We start from the raw sequence: 20854 nt of genomic DNA on the forward strand, positions 1-20854 counted from the left end.
CTCTGCAGATTAAAACCTGTGAATTTCAGACTTACCTGATCTGTCATGATCATAATTTTTCCATATCTCAAGCTTTTCAGAGATTCTGGATCTTCATAGCTTTTCTTGTATTGTAATCCAACTATTTTGATGATGTTGTTGATTTCTGCATTTTCCATAATCTGTACAAAAAAGTTATTTTCCAGACAGCGTAAAAAGCAGAGATTCAGAAACATCCCAATCTTGATTTATAGATTTTTTTTTCAATGCACCCTGACCTCACCATCATTGTATTTTTATTCCCACCCCTTGAAGCCTTTGCACTTTTAATGATTTCTCCTGTACAGTCAATTTTCAAGACTGCACCACTCTTTCTCCTCTCCAGCCAGAGCACTTTGGATCAGGAAGGCTGGGAGAAAACTGAATGTGTAACAAAAAGTCACCCGACAAAGCTGCCTTCTTTTTCCACTGTTTTTATGGGCATCTGCAGCACACCTCTTATTACAGACAAATTATGAATGGCAGCAGGAGCAATATGATGGGGTAATGCTGCTGGCTGCTGACTCACGTTGTGAGTCCATGAAATCACATAGTAAAGGAGAGAATACAAAGTGTTAGGGGCTTTAGGTACTCATGTAAAATGTGAATATGAGTCATAGAAAGATTTCCTTCCACTTGTAAAGATATTAATCTTATCATCGCACTACTGCACTGATACAGTTAATATTTACAGGCTTATCCCAAGCTTCAAAATAGCTGGTCCTTTATGAAATCTCAGTCACAAAACTTCCATGAAAAAATTAAAATATGAAGATGTAAATCTAGAAATCAAGAATAAACAGGAGGACATCCATTTGTCAGTAAAAAGGAAAGGACAAACTACACACCTGTTTGTGAGAAGCTTCTCGGACATTGAGAATTTTGCCCCTGAGTGGGAAGACTCCATATCTGTCTCTACCAATAACACCTAGGCCAGAGACAGCTAAAGATTTGGCCGAGTCTCCTTCTGTTAATATCAACGTGCAGTCCAAGGAATGTTTGCCACCTGCAGCCCAGGAAGAAGTAGAGGAAAGGCAAAAAAACAGAAAGTGTAACTCAAACAGAAGAAATGCAGTTAAATTCTTTCTACTCTACAGGTAATTTCCTCTCATCAGTTAATTTAAGTAGGCTGAATTTCTCTTCTTAGGGATGTCCTTCCATACCACTAAAATTGCACAGCAATGAGTATCCTTGCCCTTAGAAGGACACTATGGATTGCTATGGACAAGGAGCAAAATAGGCAAAATGGGATGCAATGGTGATACATCTTATATAATTGTTCCCACACATCTGCACAAAAAAGATAGATTGTTTCTCTACCTTCACCATTTCAGTTTGCTAGCTGCAAATTTCTTACACACATACATTATGCATGTCTGAGTTACACAGAGGAGTTATTTCCCATTCTGCATTTTTACTTTCCTCACAGTATATTTTAAATAGTAAATTGTTAACTCACATTTTTGTGGTTTTCCCTTTAAATTGTCTATCACCTAAAGCCAGACAACTGTACAAAAATTTGTGAGAAAAGCTCAAACGATGAGAACATTTGCACTTCTTATACCTCACAAATTTCTCAAACAGAAAAACAAATCTTCACTAACAATGTAATTTGGATTCTACAAGACACACAGCATTTCAGTGCCTGTGTGCTCAAAACTGGAATGACATTTATGTTCTGCCTATTGCAACTGTAGCAGTGGAATAGATGTTCTAAATAACAAGCAGGCTAAAAAGGAACCCACCCTTCTGCTACAGTGCAAATGCTCATTAAGCAGCTTTGCTATTTTATCAAGGCCTATGGTAGGACAGACGCCAAAAAAACTTTAAGCTGGTTGAGTCTCACCTACTGATAAGGTAGTTTTGAATATAGTGGTATTTAAAATGTGTGCAGTAATTTGCCTTTACCTGGTAGGTAAAGACCACCCCATCCTTCCTACAACACAGAACCCACATTCAGCACCTTTGTTTTTCTGAATCACGACATGGGGCTTAATATAATCTAAGGCAGTTTTTCACACTGGCAGTGACTACCTACCAGCAAGGTGGACTCCAAATACCTACAAAAACATCATTCTGCTGTTTTAGAATATATAAAAGCCAGTATTTTTCATAAATGAACTGCAGAAAACACATGTGAATGTCATCCAAGTTCACTTTCTTCTGGAATGGATGCAATCAGTAGCAATTAATGTCACGGAAATACAATATGCCAGGTATTTTCCTGAGCACAGCTCTAAAGAACTCCAAGACAAAACTACATGAACTGACAGGTTCAAAAATTGCTTTTATGCTTCACCTGATTTAGTAATCTAGCTGCTCCCTTATAATTCTATATTCTTTTGTTTTGATTTCTACCACTTCTCCCCCAACAAGCCACAGAACTATGTAGAGCTGTTCAAGATGGCAAGAATGACCAGCTATATGACCCTTTCTTTACAGAGGAGGGGGAGGAAATCTGCAGCACGTGCATCACTCTACAGATACACATCTCTCCTATACTTTAGCATTAACTGGCAATGATTAAAACATTCAGGGTATCAGGCACACAAGAGACCTGTGGATGCTGGACCTTGGCTTCACAGTCGCTCTTTAAGTAAAGATAAAAATCTAAAAACCACAGAAATAACTAAAGCCAGAGGGGTTTGTGGCCAGAGACTGTTCTCTCCCTGCTGCACTTCCTGGATGTCCACCCTGAATTTGCAATGTCTTCAGTGTAAGAAATTCAGTATATTTCATATCTTCAACAAACCAATACCGGGCTAAGCCTCCTCAGGAGATACAGAGTTCCCTCAACATGAAACAATAATTAGGCATCAGAGAAATACCTGGGGTTACCAGGCATTCAAGTCATGCAAAGCTTTAGGCATGAGTGTTCAGCCCAAATGAATCCCTGTATGTCTTTTTAGTTGAGGAACTTACAGGATGAAAACCAATAGAATATTTTATTAGCTCCATTGTTAGAGATTCTCCGTTCCCCTCACCCCCAGTCAAAAAAAAGAGTAAGAAGTGATTTTGAAGCCTGATAGCTTGATCTCCAAAGCAAAGCTAAAAAACTACCCAAAAAGTGTGTCCAAAATCATTCACTATGAGTTAGGAGTACTAAGCTTGATATCCATGAAAATACATAATTTCTTCAAGCACACAATTCTTATTGGCAAGAAAAGTATCAAGAACATATATCTGAATGAGGAGTGAAAATTCCACAGGCAAAATACTAGAGTAGATCTGATTATCAACTTTTAAGGCAAAATATGACATCTGAATAAATTAAAAAGTAATTAAATACTAAAGAAAATTTAATTAAAGAAATTAATAACCAAGGAACCAAAAAGAAAGGGAGGAAAATTAGATAGAACCATCATCTAATCAAGTCATCTTTGGCTTGAACGTTGAAGCACAAAAAAACTACCTAAACCAACCAAAACCAAGTCTCTTTCTTAGTGTTCCATGCTTTTACCTACTCAGCCCACCCACACACTTCACTGCAATTTCTCTACCTTTACTTAATGTGAGGATGTATTAAAAAACAACTAACAAAAACACAGACTGGCAACATTTTGAGCTCTTTAGCCACGTGTGCCCCTCAAATCATTCCACAACTCCCATCCCATTGCTATTGGCACAAAGACTGCCAGCTGATCCTGATCCCTAATCTGAGCTAAGGAAGCCAGCCAGAGATTGCCAGCTTGCCCTATATTCCCAGACAGGAACCCAATGGCATTTCAAGTCTAATGAAATAAGTCTCTTGAGCCATTCCCTTAGGTCTGCACACTATGTGATTTACTTCTTATCCCTTCTGACCCTACAAAGATTTTGATCTTTCTACATTAGAAAGGTCAAGAAGACCAGTCACCTCCAAAACGGAGTATTGGTACCACCATTTAGCAGGAAACCACAATTAGAAGATGCACACTCTTCCAATACCAACCTAGACTGCCACTTTTGTTCAGTGTTACTAATTCTCTACCCTAAACGGGGCAGCATACCTGACACCAAACTCACCATCACATTTCCATTCTAGCTCTCGAAAGTTTAGAAAACCAGAAAGATTTTTACTAAAAACACATAAGGATGAGAAATAAAAGTCAGGTTTCAAACTAGCATGTCTGTTAAGAATTTATGAAACAGTAAAGAATTTAAAAGTAAGTGCTCTTACCAGCATCATTAGCATCATCCAGTTTGGGAATGCCCTTGATTTTACTGTGTTTCACTGAAGAACATTTTTTGTTCAGTTGAGTTTGTGCCTTGAATTTGACCCAATTCAAAATACTCTCTATGATACCACAGTTAGAGGCCTACAAGCAACAAATCAGAATTGTGGATGAGAAAAATAAAGCTTCAGATAGCAGATTCTTACATCTCAGTTTTAAGTCATTAACACTATTTCTAAGGTCCTCTAAATTTTAAAAACTGAACCTATGAAAGGTCAAGGGATTAACACACACCTTAGTATTTAGCACTTTATGCACATACAACTAAAACACCACACAAAAAGAGTTTTCTTTTCCACCACTTCTGTAACTGATGGAAAGAGCAAAGGAGACCTAACAAGAGGATGTCCTATATTTTGTAGTTGATGTGCTGAGACGTCTTAGGTACTAAGCACTTGTTTCCTGGATTCTGACAGCAAAATCAGCCTTATGGGGTATTTATGACCATTTTAATTTTCTTTGGAAATGACTGAAAATGGCTGAAAGACAATCAAAACTATCTGAGAACAAGCTTTCTACCAATCACTTGAGAATATGATACCAATTTTAGAAACACATCTGCAGCAAAAATAGCATATCACATATTTTCTAAACTAAAACTGCTTTAGGTTTTGTTTCACATCAAAAGAAAACACAGATGGAGCAAAATACTATGAGCTTTGGCTTTTAATTATCCCCCATAATACAGCATTCATTGTTGAGATTGTGCTGCACATTTAATGCATCTGGAAATCAATGTTTACTTCTGGGAATATTAAAAACACTATAAATCAAACCTGCTGATGGTAATACAACATGTATTTATTCTTCAGATTTTGTTATACAAGACTGTTGTGTTATTTTCTTTTCCTCTAAATTCTATAGGAATGTCACCCATAACAAAGAACTAGAAGAAAAAAACACTATACAATCACACATAAAAAACACTTTACAATACAGTAAAGTTTTGATGCCAGGAGTATTAGCAGTGGCACTGTTCTCCTCACTAGTGGAGTTTCATTTAAGGCTACTGGCATTAAATAGGACTTAGTAAAATGAGTTCTGGCTAACAGAATTCTAGCTTTCCTTCATTTTATGAAAATTTTATGAATACTCTCTGATGTATTTCTACAAATACATTCATTTAGGACAGCAATTCTTAACCCATCTACAGAAAAATTCTTAAACTTACTTCCTGACAATAATGATCACTTTGAATACTACAGGCACCATTTTGCATTTCCTTGATTACTGGACAAACAAGTAAAATGTGAAATGCCCTCTCCCTCTCTCTTCACTCCAGTGAAACAGAATAGAATTGATACCAAAGGGTAAGGCAGACAATATTCTCAACTTCAGAAAAATATTTTAACACAAAATACATCAATCAAGGACCTCATTTACATTTTAAGAGTCAAATTTATTTCATTTACCAATGTAAATGCCAGAATCTCCAACAAACAAGTTGATCAGGTGAAGCTCACTTTTAAATCCAGGGTAACAATCAAAACACAGTCACTGCATCCATTATTAAGACCAGAGAATGAACAGCCATTCATTCCTTCACCCCACTTCCCAAGTATGCAAATGTCACTGCAGTACCACAATGGACAATAACTAATCTTCTGCTATAGAACATACACACACTTGGTCCAGTGTGTCAATTACCACTTCACAAAGGAAAAAAAAAGAGGTTTACTTACTGCTTTAAAAAATTTCTCAGATAGCTGGCACTTGGACCCAAAACTTTTAGGCTGCAATGTCATGTTTTCCTTTGTCTGGGAATCAAATGATGGGTTTTCAATCAAGCAATTAACAAAAACCCATATATGGTTCTTCACCTGTTTAAAACATAGAAACCATTTACTCAACAAAATTCTCACATTCACCTTTTTCAGTATTTTTGCATTAAGTTACTTGCCTGAAATGGTTTGACTGAAACTCCAGCTTTATTCTTCTTTTTCACCACTTCTATCAGTTTGCCAACAACCTGATCCACCACATAATCAACATGCCTACCACCCTGAATAAGGGAAGAGAAAAACAAAAACAAATAATAAACAAAATAACCATTAAATTTCCTAATAGTTTTTAGCTGTATTAACAAAATTCCTGTAGGTACAGAAATCCATGCACACTGAATTGCAGCATAAAATAGAAAAATCTGTTTTTTCCAGGTGATTCAGTCTTCATTCAAGTGACGATGACAGAAGTTAATTGATGGATTACTCAAATACCTTCCTTTAAATTTGTAGACAAAAAAGCCAGAATATTTATAAAATGTTAAATTCTAGTGGCTGTCATTGGAAGTTCATGTCACTTTGACTAAAATCTTTTAATGAAAAGTGTAGTGATGCAGGCATATCCCATAAAATGAAAACATACCTAACTCAACATTCCATGTTTTACACAGATGACCTTTGCTTTAGATCAGTTAGCACCTTACAAAAATACAGACTAAATACAAGAACAATCTACATTAGGGCAGACAAAACAAAGAACACTTGTCTATGGAGAAATTCATCATGAAGTAACAAACAGAAAAACCCTGGCTCTTTAAATCTGTATTTAAAACAGAACTGAGGAGGGGGAAAAAAGCTCTTGACAGGTATAAGGAAGTATAGGATAGATAAGAAATAAGTAAGAGAAAACAAAACCAAGAATAAACAGCGGCCAAAAAGAGGAAAACAACATGCAATCAAACCCCAAAAGTTGGGATTCTACATTTTAAGGCAGAATATGCATATGAAAAGATTGAAGATGTAAAGATGATGAATTGATGGTATAGCAGCTGTTCTCAGCTTCATGCAGAAAACAGAGATTTAAATTAAAAAAAAAAAAAATAGTAGATAAAACCAAAATGGTTAAGCTAGTAAATATTATTAGTCATAACCAAACCAGTAGTTGCACTTCAAAGAAACCATCTATGGTTTCTCTCAGGTCCTAGAGTCATCTACTAAACCAGCAACACAAACCATTAGAAGCACCATGCAAAGTCTTTTCTCATGGCATTTCTTCTAAAAAAAACAGCCAACCAAAGAACCCACATCCAAACCCCAAAAGCTGCCAAAATTAAAACACAACTCTTTTTATCCACATATGGATAACAGAGTTTCAGAAGAGGGAGAGTTCAATGAAAAGCTGATCTATCAATATCCTGCCACTTTAAAGAAAAATAAATCCATTTCCAAACTGTAAAGAAAAGCTGTTACTGGAAAATATCAAATTACACATTTCAAAATCATTCCACACTTGAATGGCAATCTTGAAATACATTTCTTTTACTCATCACATTACTGAAAATTTATGCTTATGGGAACATTTCAATATATTTTTGCATTTAAAACTTTATCAATTTTTAAATTTTGCTAAAAGTAGCATCTGACATACCAAGAAAACCAGCAATTTACTAGTTATTACAGCAGTTCCCTATTCCTGAGTCCATTCTTAAGCAGCTGTGAGTGAGGGATGTGCAGAGTTGGGACCTTCTCAACCATCTCACCAGCAGGTGGCAAATGGACCAGAACAGCCTGGAACTGCCCCAGCTGTCAGAACAATTCCATAAAAGACACAAAGGCAAAAAATACCCTCTGAATCTAGAGGGCTGCCAAAGATTATTACAACTTTTGAATTATGGGGAAAGAGAGCTAGAACTGCATACCTTCTTTTTCCAGAAGGTAATGACGGAATCTCTATCTTGCAAACTTCAGGATGCTAAGGTATCTAATTAAGTGCTAACAAAAATCTTAAAAATGAAACTTTGACTGCCTCCTATAAACTGTTGTATTCTTCTCATAGCCAACAGTTTCCATTGATTTGGAGGTAAGCTACATCTAAACTCTATGGACAGATAAATGGTTTATAGGGTAGAAAAATTCAGAAGCTAACTATAAATTTGAAGTTTTCATTTAATTAGTTTTGCAATTTCGATCCTATTTTCTTCTCCATTTTTAAAAATTATATTTATTTTATGAAAATAAATCTGAAATCTAGAATAATCCTGAACTTCTTGCTGAACTCCAGCAAATTTTAGCAGGTTGGGATTCTCTCTCCAAGCAAGTCTACCTTCTAACACTATGAATGTATTGGCTGAACATACAGCTAACTATTTGAAATTCAGAACTTAGGAACACAATGTTTAATCAGTTTTCAAGTCTCAGTGAAGGTTATCTCCACAACTGTCAATAGCCACAAACATTCTTTGAAATGCTGTATCAGAGCCTGAAGTCGAATTTTGTGGTGGTCTACTATGGCAAAATTTTGTTTAATGGGGAGCTAAAAAAGGTAACAAATTTACAAGAACTAAACAAGGGAGTTGGACCTCAACATACTGCCTGACCTCCCAAAGACCCCTCAAAAAACTCCATGCCAGCAATCTAAAACTTACTTGGAATTTATAGCAAGTTTAAATAAGGTGGGGGCAAGTTACAGCTGGTGAAATTTACCCAGATGCAGAAACAAAAAGCTGTCAGCAAACAGTGACATTCTGACCCATCACTGGGTAGCTGCTCAGAAATTGCTGGTGAGGGGGTTCACTGCCCAAACATCCCACACCCACTAAACACACATAAACTGAGAGAGTGGGGAAAACTAGAAATTACGACATTTACTTTTGAAGAATACACAGAACTTTTTCCTAAGCATTTTCCGAAAGAATATACAACAACAATGTATGTGTAACTGCATGACAGTGAAATTTGATCCAGAAGAGTAAAATCCAAAATCTTCAGAGTAAGATTTTGGATGTATGCAATTTTTTGTTTTGGAGTATGCAATTTATCTTACTTAGGAAGTATTCAGTTTTTTCAAACAGTTTTTTTTAGCTTGGTATCAGACATAATGAAGTTTCTCTACATTGCCAGTTTCTTCATAAAAAGATTGTACACATCTTTAAGGTCATGTTATTTCTCTTTATGTTGCACAAAGAGGCCTGAACTAAAACAAAGACGTAACCCTTCAACTACCTGATTTGTCATCCCAAGATCTGACAAAGTTTTTAACTGCAATGCACACTTAAAAAGTAAATATTCTACAATGAAATAAACTTACCCTGTTACCACAGAATATTCATCCAGCCACACTGAGAGTGACTGAAAAGAATTTATGTTAGAAAAATTATGTCCCACCAAACACTGGCTACACATCACCCACCACCAAGATTAACACTGACATTCCTGGGCACTTGTTAGACTAAGTGTAATCACAGGTGCTTATGAACCATTTGTACTACCATTAGAATTTTCTTCTGACTCTTTCAACAGAGATGTGAGCAGTGAGAGGCTTCAAAGTGTCTGATTAACAATTCTTATCTTTCCCATTTTTTGGAAAGCTCACCATTAAGATTTTCTAGAAACAGTCTCACCAGTTACTAGGACTGCTTGTTCTAGTCTTTTTAAATCCAGCTTACTAGATGTGCTACCTCTAATAACTAGACTGTTTAGTAAGGGCTAAGAACTTAACTCCCTAGTTGTTAGGGCACTTATTTAGAGCAATTGTGAAGAGCAGAAATGACAAAGACTTTTTTTTCACCATGGTGGACTACAGATCCCTAAACCTGGTCCATGCCAAAAGGATGTAAATAAGAGTTATGCTGGTTGATTTCAGGTGATCCCCTTCCTGCCTGACTATCCCCACAAACTGAGAAGCACCAAGCTGTACTTTATTTGGTATGCTGAGCACATTGCTAACTTAAGATCTTTCTTTCTGATTATATCACTACTACTATAGTTGCAAAGAAAACCTAGGTATCCTTATGAAGATATACAAATAAAAGAAAATTAATCTCAACAACTTCAGGGCAATTTTTTCCATCATAAAGCAACAAATGGACAGCCATTTCTCAAGCACACCAAAAGCCATTTTTGTCCTCCAAAACTTGCTACTGGTAGCTTTAAAGGCATTTGTACACTTTTAAACCTTAGTTTCAGAATTATCTTATTACAATGTGTTAAAGAGGAAGAAATAAATTAGTTCCATTTTCTTCAACACCATGTATGCTCACCTAAGATATCAATATCACCAATAATGATAACTAGCGTTTTCAAAACTAGTGCTTATGTAGAAATACTGCTATGAATGTATTTTGATTGCATCCAATTGCTCTGCCAGCTCCTCTCATGCAGTGGATTACCTCACCTATTTATTTATAGCAACCAGACTCACTGTTTTATCAAACACCTGACTGGGCATAGCCTCAGCACACATTTTATCATTTCCATTTTGTACCTTTTGATCGAACCACTCACCTTTGTGGTAGCTATACTATTTACAAAGCTGATCTGCTGGAACCCTTTCTCACTCAGAGTGAGGCACACATCCCATCGTTCATTCACAACTTCGTGGATGACTTTGAGTGCAACTCCGGTTTCATCCAGCTTGTCCTTCACGTAAAGATCTACGTAGCTGCGAAATCCATTTACCTACAAGTAACAGGAAACAGTCACTACCCTCTGCACCAAATACTCAGTACACTCAAGGGAGATCAAGTGATGTTCTTACAGGCAGTTTCTTCCCATTCAACATGACTTTGACTCCTTTGCACGACCCAGCCAAATCATACGCTCGTCTTGTCATCAGGGCCACAATATCCTTATCAAGCTTTTCCATTTTAAATTTAGACAGATCTGGCTGGAATGTAATGCATGTGTAGTCATCACCTTCAAAATGCTTAATCTTGGGTTCAGAGGTCTTCATCATGTTGTTCATCCAAGTCTTTGGAAACAAAACATTTTAGATGTTAGTTTACAACACATTATTCTCCTCCTTTATTCCCTTTTCTAGCAATGCTGGGATTACAACAGTTACACAAGAAAAAGCTCACAAACTTCCTTTAGAAATTTCCTCTGGTAAAACACTACACAAAGTTAATTGATTTACAGAGGTAAGCACAAGCATAGGTGACAGCATATTTGTGGTTTCTGGAAACATACAGGTATTATTACACTGATGGACATGATTCTAATGCAAATGGAGCCTCCCACAGAACTTACAAAATTAGATACAAGTGAGCTGGGATTACAGTCCTTGCTCCCCATCCGTTTAACACTTTCAATCTACTACACACCACTACAGAGAGGCTTTTTATTCACTGTGCAGAGACTCAGTCATCTCCAAGACAGCATCTTGGTGGCTGTGCAGTGTACCAAAAAAAACCCCAAAAACCCATGGTGTTCAGATTTGACTCAGGAATCTTGTATCATTCCCTGTTTAAGAACATGGACACATCTGCATGATCAAGCAGAACATCTGCTCACAGCATATATCAAAGTCCTGTTCTAATAAATTTCCACAGATTTTGAAAATACTGCAAACGTAGCACTTTAAGCCATAAAGCATTTAGTCATTTTCAAAAAGTACACTTAAACCAATATTAATTTGCCCTTTGGCAGTCAGCATAAAATATTACATTTTTTAAGAGACAGGCATAACAGATTAAGTGTATTATTTATGTATTGATATGACAGCATGACCAGAAATTAATTAATTGTCCAGAAAGTAAGAGAAGAAAGTACCCAGCTGGGAAAGACTGTAAAGCCAAGGAACTTTGGTATCTAATACTCTGCCAAAGTACTTTAAACTTTTAGAAAGGTGGCCATTTCAAAGCTATATACAGTAGACCTGATCTCATTCTTGGTCTGTATGCTAACAATGAGCAATGGGTTCAGGTGAGGGATTTGCACTTAAATCCACATGGGGCTAGTTAATAAATTCATGACCAAAAAAATCTTTCTTAACACCATACAAAATTACACAGATAATGGTTTCCATGTTTGCATAGCTAAGTAGAAAGATTTTTTTGACAAATCATACAACAGCAATTTCAAAATGCTTCAACTGACTATATTCCCTTTTCAAAGGTACATTAATATACTTTAGTTTTAACAGAAATTTGGGTTTTTTTATTCACCTAACAGTCCAAAGAAAGTATTATTTTACCCAAAAAGCCTAACATATAGAAATACCAATTTTTACCAACTGAACTAACCTAGCCTATAAATTCTACACATCCCTTTGAATGAGAAATTATCCATTTTGTTAAACATTCCTGAAATATATGTATTCAATTTTAGGCCTGTAACTACAAAAAAAAAAGGACAGAAGCTTTGAACACTTCTTTACCTGCTTAAAGCTGTGTTTGTACTCCTTGCAAGCAGTTTCAACTGTAAACTTTGTACTAAATATGTTACAAAGTTTTGCACCATAGCCATTGCGTCCACCTGAAAAAAATGACATATAGTAAACTGGGGTCAATTTAAATTTAGGAAAATAAACCATATCCTAATTTATCCAATTTATTTTTCCCTGCATTTCAGGAGCAAAAGTGTTTAAATACTCATATACATTGCAATTAAAATATAGAAGTATGTTGTTTGTTACTCAGTAATGACTACTGACATTAGAGATGTAAAGTTCTCTGTAAATACTGGTATTAAGAAAAGAAAAAGTAAGATCTTAAGTCTTAAGTAAGATCTTAAGTCCTTAAGTCTTTTTACTCTAATAAAGAGCTAAAGTAATGGTGACTGAGTAAATCACCTGTTATGAAACAGGAAATAAAGACAGAAATTAAGAAGGGGAAGCATACTGAAGAGTCACACAATGGCTTAACTGAATAAAACAAAGCCCATTAAATAGCCTTGCCTGTAACTTTTTTCTCATCATCATCATAGTTGCTGGACGTTAGTAGCTGCCCAAAGATTAAAGCAGGAACGTATACTTTTTCTACTTTGTGTTCCACAACTGGTATCCCCTTTCCATTATTCCATATGCTGATAATGTTTGATTCCCTAGAAAATAGTGAAGACATTAAGCAAATGAATGCAGTCTTGAAAACAGACTTCTGCATGCCTGTTTAAATACAGTAAATAAAATAACTACATAAAAATATAGCAAAAAACCATATTCTTAGCACATTTACTTTGAGCTCTAACAATTTTAATTACAAAAAACTCCACTTATTTTTGCTCATTAGATGCCTTGGAAGAAGGAGTTTAATTGTCCACACATGACAGTATTTCATACAATAATAAACCCAAAAAATCTGTTTGAAGATCTTTCACTGTCAACATGAACTGCAAGAGGAGCCTGACACTTAGTGTCAGAATTAAACTCAAGATAGAGATGCAGCTTTTAATGCCTCATTGCAGCCCATCCAGACAAGTTATCATCTGTTTAAAAGAGTTATTTCTGAGCTATGGTAAATATTGTGACTTATTTTATGTATCAGTGCCAAAATCCATCAATATCTGGCATCATTAATATTTTTAGCTCTTACACAGGATTTTCATTTTTGAGTATTAGAGAGTTCAAAATCTGGACAGGTCAGGCAAATTTACACATTTACAATTTCCCTCCCACTCCATGATGGAAGTAGAAAAATCGCTTCTCAGCTTATTTATCCTAAAGGTTAGGTCTAAAAAGCAGCTTTCTAAATAATTGATTATTCAGTTAAATGTCACTGAAAAAGTACTACTAAAGGACCCCAATCAGCATCTATTTAAATACAGTACTTCTCACCAGAAATTATCTCTTCGGGTATTCAGTTTCAAAAGACATGGCAATGATGTCTTTGCAATATGAAGTTTCAGTGTGACACAGATGACTAATTCAGTCTTACCCTAATGCTAAAGGAGTTAACACAGAAGTTCAAGAGGGACAAAACTGTGTTACAAAACCTCAAAGCTGGTATTTAGGATTTATAAAGAACCTGGCTATAGTTATGCACTGCCAATTTAAATTTATCATAAATTTTATGAACTTCTGATTTTAAGTTTGAATCAAACCTTAACAAATGGTTAAGGAAAGCAATTATAATAAATTCAGAATGGTAGCCATTAATGATAATCACTTTTAATTCACCTCTTCATCTTAAAATATGAGGCTATTGGAAACAATTCCAAAAATATTATGTTTTCAAAAAATTCAATTTCATTAGTAAAATCATTTGTACAAATCTAAATTACAGTAGCAATGGTAGGGAAAGCAAATGAAAACATGCTTTTACTTACGGATCAATGGATATTTTAATACAAGTCATATTCTTGTCCCTCTGCTTATTGTCAGCAGCATTTACTATGAAACAAAGTAGCACAAATTAACACTTCATAGGCAATTATTAATCTCTGGGTCTGTAAAACTGATTTTATACATATTCCACCACCAGTTACAACAGTTCAGGTATTTCTTAATCTGGCAGCTCTTTGTATATATTTTGTATCTTAGCACTGGTGTCTATAAATATAACCAAGTATCTACAAGAAGATATTTTTCAACCTTCTTATAAATACTGATTCTATTTCTAGAACTTAGACTATCTCAGAAATAAATATAGAAATGTATTTTGTGAGCTCATAACTGTTCTTAACATACTGAGCACTTAATTCTTCTCTTGTTTTTCTTGTTTGGATATTCACTGCAACATGTAGGCGAAAAACTCTAGAAACTAATATGCAGCACCAGACCAGTTTACACATGGAAACCCACCAAAAAAATGACATTCATTAAGGAGTGTTTTGACTGCAGCAAAAGCTCTTTTTAAAGAGCCTGCAAGACTTGTAACTAACAGTCTAATCAAAACAAGATTAACTGGAAATTAACACTTATCAGAATTTAGTTAAATTGCACGCAGTGTATATGAACTACAGGAAGCAGAAATGTGACTGTGGCCACTAAACATGAAAACACATTGCAGACATTTTCAGTTTCTGTCTCATCATCCATGAAACAGATGTATGTGAAACTCCAAAACACCACACTACAATACCTTAACAGCTGACAAGGACCTCAGTATAAGATCAGATATTTCAAAGTGCTTTTGCTAAAATCATGAAGTTTCAATTCAAAAGCATGCATAGCTAAAATGTCCCATTTTCATAATTTTATTACACTATCCCCTAGCTCTCAAACCACACTCTCTGAAGCACTTATCAGTGCTTCATAAAGCAGCAATAAGCCGTAAAGTGCTACAATAATGTCAGAATATGATCTTCCTTCTCAATGGGACAATATGGAAGTGGTCTCCCTAACATGAAAAGCCAAAAAACCTAGACCTGTGAGGCAGCACTCAAAACAGAAGTGATTAAAGGTTTTCATTCCCATGTTTATCAAATAAAGTAATAAGTTAAAAATAATATAGAAAAAATATTAAGCATTATTTTCCATCTGGTAAAGATGTATTGCCTCAAAGACAACAATGCTGTAAAGCAATTTTAGAGACGTAGAAAAGCTGTGAACCAAATGAAGGTCACGACAAAACTGACCTCAGTAGATCATAATTTAATTTATGAGGTAGTCCTACCAATCCTTTAAACAGAATTTCATAAAAGCTCGTAAGTCCAGGATTTCGTGTCAATTAGATCAGTTCAGAAGACAGCAGAGTATTCAGATACTTCCCATCTCTACTGATGATTAGTGTGTGCCTGCCACCAACAGAATTTCATCAACTAGTAAGTCACAGTAACTCACAATTGTGACAAAATTTTCTAAAAATATTTTTTTGTGCCTCAGTCATAATGCTTTTTAATGGCAGTATGATACTCATTTATTTTAAAACTGTATGAAGTCTAGAAATGATCCATGAAAACTACCACCACTATCCCTCTGTAGAGAAGGAGGAAGTTTTAATGATTGATGAAAGGATGATCTAAGTGAACACTCAGACATCTCAGAAGTTGCATTCTTTCAGAGGAATAATCTTCTTTCAAATGTCACTTTAAATTGGAGCCCTAATAACACTTCACAGATTAAAAATCTTGTAGCAATATTGATCATAAAGAATGTTCTAGTTTGGACATGCAGTAACAAATATTTAAATTTCTCTTACAAGTTCAGCTGAAACCTCTTCTCTTTTAAACTGTTCTATAGTTCTAGAATGCACTACATTTTTATGCTCTGTAGTTTAGCAGGACTCAAGTCTGGGATTTAAACTTAGATGCAAGTTGATGTACTTTGAGAGCACTTAGAAAAGCTTGTACTCCACAATGCTAAACCAGTACTATTGTTAAAAATACTTACCAAGAATTTCATCAAAGATCTTGTACAAGCCTGGAACAAAGGTAACTTCTCTGCAATTCATTCCTACATCTTCATCATACACCCACATTAACTACATGGGAACAAAATAAAAGAAAAGTATTTACTGTCTTGGTAAACCAGTCTATGATTCTCTAAGACCTATTTCCTTCAGGATCTTTCCTCTTACAGTCTGATTACTGCAGCCATACAAGACAAAAGCAGTAGTCTGCAGAAGTTATAGCAGTACCCACAAAGAATTCCATAATGAAAATCCATTATTTTCTGCTTGACAGGGAACTCCCAACAGTACAGACAGTGAAGTTCAAAGCCATTTACAACTTCACAAAAACAATTGCAGAAAGTGTCAGCAGGAGGCTTAAACTCTCTGTTCTCTACCTAAACCAAGAGACCAAAGCGTTTTTGCACCTCGTATAAATGCTACTTACAAATATGCATACATATGTGTGTGCACATAAGCATGTTTGTGAGCACAGACCTTCACATACAATGCTGCTTACACACATAGGTGTTTGTGTTTTGACTGGATTTCAGTATTTTTTGATCCTATCTTTTCAGATGAACCAAGCACTAAATGCCTTAAAGCTAGTCTTATCTCCTTCTTACACATGCATACATAAACAAGACCACAGTTTTCAACCTTCTAATTCAGAAAAGTGTGAAAAACAGAGATGCATCTATTTATTAACCATAACAGACCTCATTAAAACAACAAAAACCATTAAGACTGTAAATTTAGTGACACTTACCTGAGTTAAGGGTTCAACTGACCCAATGTAGGTATCTGGACGGAGGAGGATATGCTCAAGCTGAGTCTTTTTCTGATAAACTCTCTCAACAGACATCTTCTTTGAAGTGTCATTTTTATTAATGCTTTCTGAGTCTTCCTTCTTTGAAGCATTCATCTGATTATCAAATAATGTCTAAAAAACCAAACCAAACCAACAATCAACCTCATTCAACCTGTCACTCTTGAGATATAAACAAAATCCGACAGAAATTTAAATTACAATCAAAACTTGTCATGTAATTTAAATGTTATGTTTTCAGATGTTTTAAGAGAAAGCTATCCTTGCAACAGAGAAAAACCAGCAGATTACATGACAGATCCTTAACAAATTGTTGCATATTCAAACTTCAGCAATTTACTAAGCACAATAAACCAAAATAAGGAAACAACAGCACAAAAGGCATCCATTTCTTCAGGTTAAGTATTTATATCATCCATTTTGTGTATAAGCATTTGAATCCAAACCACTGAATACTGTTCCAAATGGTAACAGCAATACTACACTTTTATATTATAGTCTGGACAATTCATTCAGCAGGACTTAAGAAACACTGCAATGCCTCTCCTACTGGCTTCTCAATTACTATAATTTACATTCTCTACTGAAATGCTCAGACCTGATACAATCCCTGATGATGATGAAAGGAGAGACATTACTTACAGTAGCATACAGAGGAATGACAAGGGGGAATGGCTTCAAACTGGAAGAGTAGGTTTAGATTACATATTGGAAAGACATTCTTTACATATTGGGAAGACATTCTTTACTGGGAAGCTGGTGAGGCACTGGAACAGGTTGCCCAGAAAAGCTGTGGATGCTCCATCCCTAGGAATGTTCAAGGACAGGCTGGATGGAACTTTGAGCGACCTGGTCTAGTGGGAGGTGTCCCTGCCCATGGCAAGAGGGTTGGAACTCCATGATCTTTAAGGTCCCTTCTAACCCAGGTCATTCTATGATTCTATTAAATAAGCCAAGGACTGTAAGAAGAGAGAATCAGATAGGCTAATGTTGGAATTTAAACAGAATTCAAGCCAAATCTGTCTGGATTTTATGAAAAATACCTTAAAGAACAGTTTTATGGTAAACTAACCCACTTTGGGAGGGAGGTGAGATAAAGAGATTTGATGCACTTTCAGGAATTTATCCTGATAGATACTTCCTTGCCATTGAATAAAAACCACATAAAAAAGTTAATCTCAGAACAACCAAGTAAAGACTACTCCTCTTCTGAGACAGTAAAAGCATAGAAAGAGACTAGCAATGATGTTTTACGGTATGCATTCCTATCTATAAATTGCAATTATCTGAATTATCTTAAAAATGCCAGTAAATGTAACTTTAACTCAGATGATTTATTTGCCTGGCTTAGGAAGATATAAGAAATTCTGTCCCCACCCACCCAGTACCTGAAGTTGCCTCCTTCTCTCAGAGGGGCTTTATCAACTCTGAAGTAGGTGTTAGATGACAGGGAGAAACCACCACCAGACAAATGAGGGCAAAACCCACTTGCCACTCAGGCAAATTTTCTTCCCCTCATTTAGCTGTTTCCAGTATGTGTCTATATAAAGTAAATACAGGCTAAACTCCAACTTCAATTAACCAGTCACCCTGCAAATTTTGTGGCCAAAAGGAAGTGCAATCACCTCTCCCTCAATCTAGCTTTTGTTGCAGCCTCAGATAGCACTAAAAGCAAAGGGCAAGAAAGCACATAAATCCTAAGGAAAAAGGAGGAAAGGATACTGAACTCACACAACCAACTTCAGCAGAATCAAGAAGGCCAAACACCACCGTACAGCACACAACTCTCCACATATTAATCTCATTTATCTTCTCCAGCTTCTAGTACTCAGGCTTTGATGCCTCTACACCTCCTCCCTCCCAGCCCAGCCAGCACAAGAACAGAGCAGTTATGCCTATTCTTAACAGGGGAAATTACCTTTCTCCTCCAGATTTAGAGATCACATTTTTCTAGTTTATTTATGGAAAGCACGCTTTCTGTTCTAGGAAGCACGCTTCCAGAACTTTGAGAGAGGCAGATTGTTTGCAACAGTGATGACAACAACCAATTATTTGGCCACAAGTACACATGAATATGCCAAATGAGAACAAAATTCTCTATTACCTACTCCTGTATCTGACAGCATCCAGAGGAAAAGGGGAAAGAACCCAGGGAAGCTCACAATCTGGCACCAGGATTACACACAGCAGACTTGGAACCACAACACTAGCTCTCATGACTATTCTTCTGGAGTCTATCTCATTTTCTGCCAAACAGGGAAGTTGCAAAATCACATGGGTGATTAGAGGGCTTTGGTATCCAAGTTAATTTAGCTTTCACAGTTATTTGGTTGCAAACTGTGATAACCCTGCCACCATCACTCTAAAAATATTAGCTGTGGATTAACTAAGCAAGCAGAAATGAACAGAAATTTGCAAACAGATGCATTAAAGTGATACATGGAAGAGGAGGAATAAGAATTGATACTACAGAAGCACTGACAATAGTAGCAACATAATTTTTTTTTCCCATTGAAGTAGTTCTGTGAATGATGTCCAGGCTTCCAATGAGTTTCACTGTACATGTATATAAATATTTTTATTGTATTACCATCTTTGACATCATATCTCCATAGGAGTTACCCTTAGCTCACTTACTAGTCCCACAGCTCTGTTAACACTGTTTTATTTGTTCTGAAGGGACCAGTGACTAGCAGGAAAATAATATACTATTTCTCAGATTAAATAAGTGTTGGAAAAAATGCAAGAGAGGAGATGCAATTGATATAGAATGCAAAAAAATTCCAGGTGGAAAGACCATTAAAATCTTGTTCAAACAGAACTGTTCCATTTGCTCCCAATTCTTAGGTCATAGGAAGTTTGTACAGTCAGGGAAGTTTGTGATAGGCAGTTACCCCATGATAGTTCTTCAGCTGACATGTATAACAGTACTATATTCTCAGGACTGTTCTGAGACAGTTCTCCAAAATGCTTCTACTCATCCAGTGTGAGGACTGGGGTCTAACTAACCATGCATCACAAATCGGCAAACACATGAACACAAAGTGAGAACTTAAACCTTAGCCTAAAAATTTAGGCTACAATTTTCCTACCTCCAATAGCAAAAATGCTATGGGACAAGTAGAATACAAGTCAGATTAACAAAAGTCCATTTGGTTGTGACCAAGTAGCTCTAGATTGGGAAAAATTATTACAGAATAGAATATTGGGAAGGGATTTCCACAAGGTATGGCCGTTAATACAATGCTAGGAAATGCATTTCTGCTTTCCAGTGAAAGTCTTACTGACAGCTTAGAGGAGTTTACACTTTCCAATTTATCAATAATAAATGTAGAGTATCTAAACTCTATCTTCTGTTGAGATGCTATTTTCAAATTGCTGTCACATTGACAGACAAGGGAGGTCACACCTAAACAAACTCTACTGCCTAAAAAGAGCTGGCCCTGCAGAAGTGTCCCTTCTTGGGGACACTTGAGGTCCCTTGTTGTAGGACAGCACTAGTAAGGATCTTCTGCTATTGTACTCCCTGGGACACCTATGTCCATTATTGTTTATAACACACTCATAGGAACACGACAGGAGAAAAATACACAAAGGATCAGCAAAACATATTTTCTTTCTGTTCAATGATTAAAAAAAAACAAAGGAAAAAAATAATCTTAAAAAACTTCAATGAACTTTAATGCTATAGTTTTTATTAAGACATCAGAAAAGTATGCCAAGCTTAAGTTCATTTCATTGTCATAGAGGACAGATTTTATTCACGATGTATGATTTTATTCATACAATACTTCAAGAATCATACAT

General features: G+C 35.9%; 1 protein-coding gene across 4 annotated transcripts in view; it reads right to left on the reverse strand.

Annotated features, from left to right (window-relative positions):
- The window catches only part of TOP2B (DNA topoisomerase II beta), a 61194-nt gene that overhangs the window by 26257 nt on the left and 14083 nt on the right, over positions 1-20854 (reverse strand). For all 4 annotated transcript variants that reach the window (XM_018909601.3, XM_009086126.4, XM_018909600.3 and 1 more), the window contains exons 2-13: positions 16988-17161; positions 16221-16311; positions 14216-14279; positions 12849-12994; positions 12330-12427; positions 10710-10922; positions 10457-10630; positions 6133-6234; positions 5915-6052; positions 4178-4316; positions 867-1024; positions 36-161 (exon numbers count right to left, since the gene is read on the reverse strand). In XM_018909601.3, coding sequence (XP_018765146.1) covers positions 36-161; positions 867-1024; positions 4178-4316; positions 5915-6052; positions 6133-6234; positions 10457-10630; positions 10710-10922; positions 12330-12427; positions 12849-12994; positions 14216-14279; positions 16221-16311; positions 16988-17161 — 1623 coding nt within the window. The remainder of the gene's footprint in view (positions 1-35; positions 162-866; positions 1025-4177; positions 4317-5914; positions 6053-6132; positions 6235-10456; positions 10631-10709; positions 10923-12329; positions 12428-12848; positions 12995-14215; positions 14280-16220; positions 16312-16987; positions 17162-20854) is intronic.

The sequence above is a fragment of the Serinus canaria genome, chromosome 2 (assembly GCF_022539315.1).
Source record: "Serinus canaria isolate serCan28SL12 chromosome 2, serCan2020, whole genome shotgun sequence".
NCBI classification, from domain to species: domain Eukaryota; kingdom Metazoa; phylum Chordata; class Aves; order Passeriformes; family Fringillidae; genus Serinus; species Serinus canaria.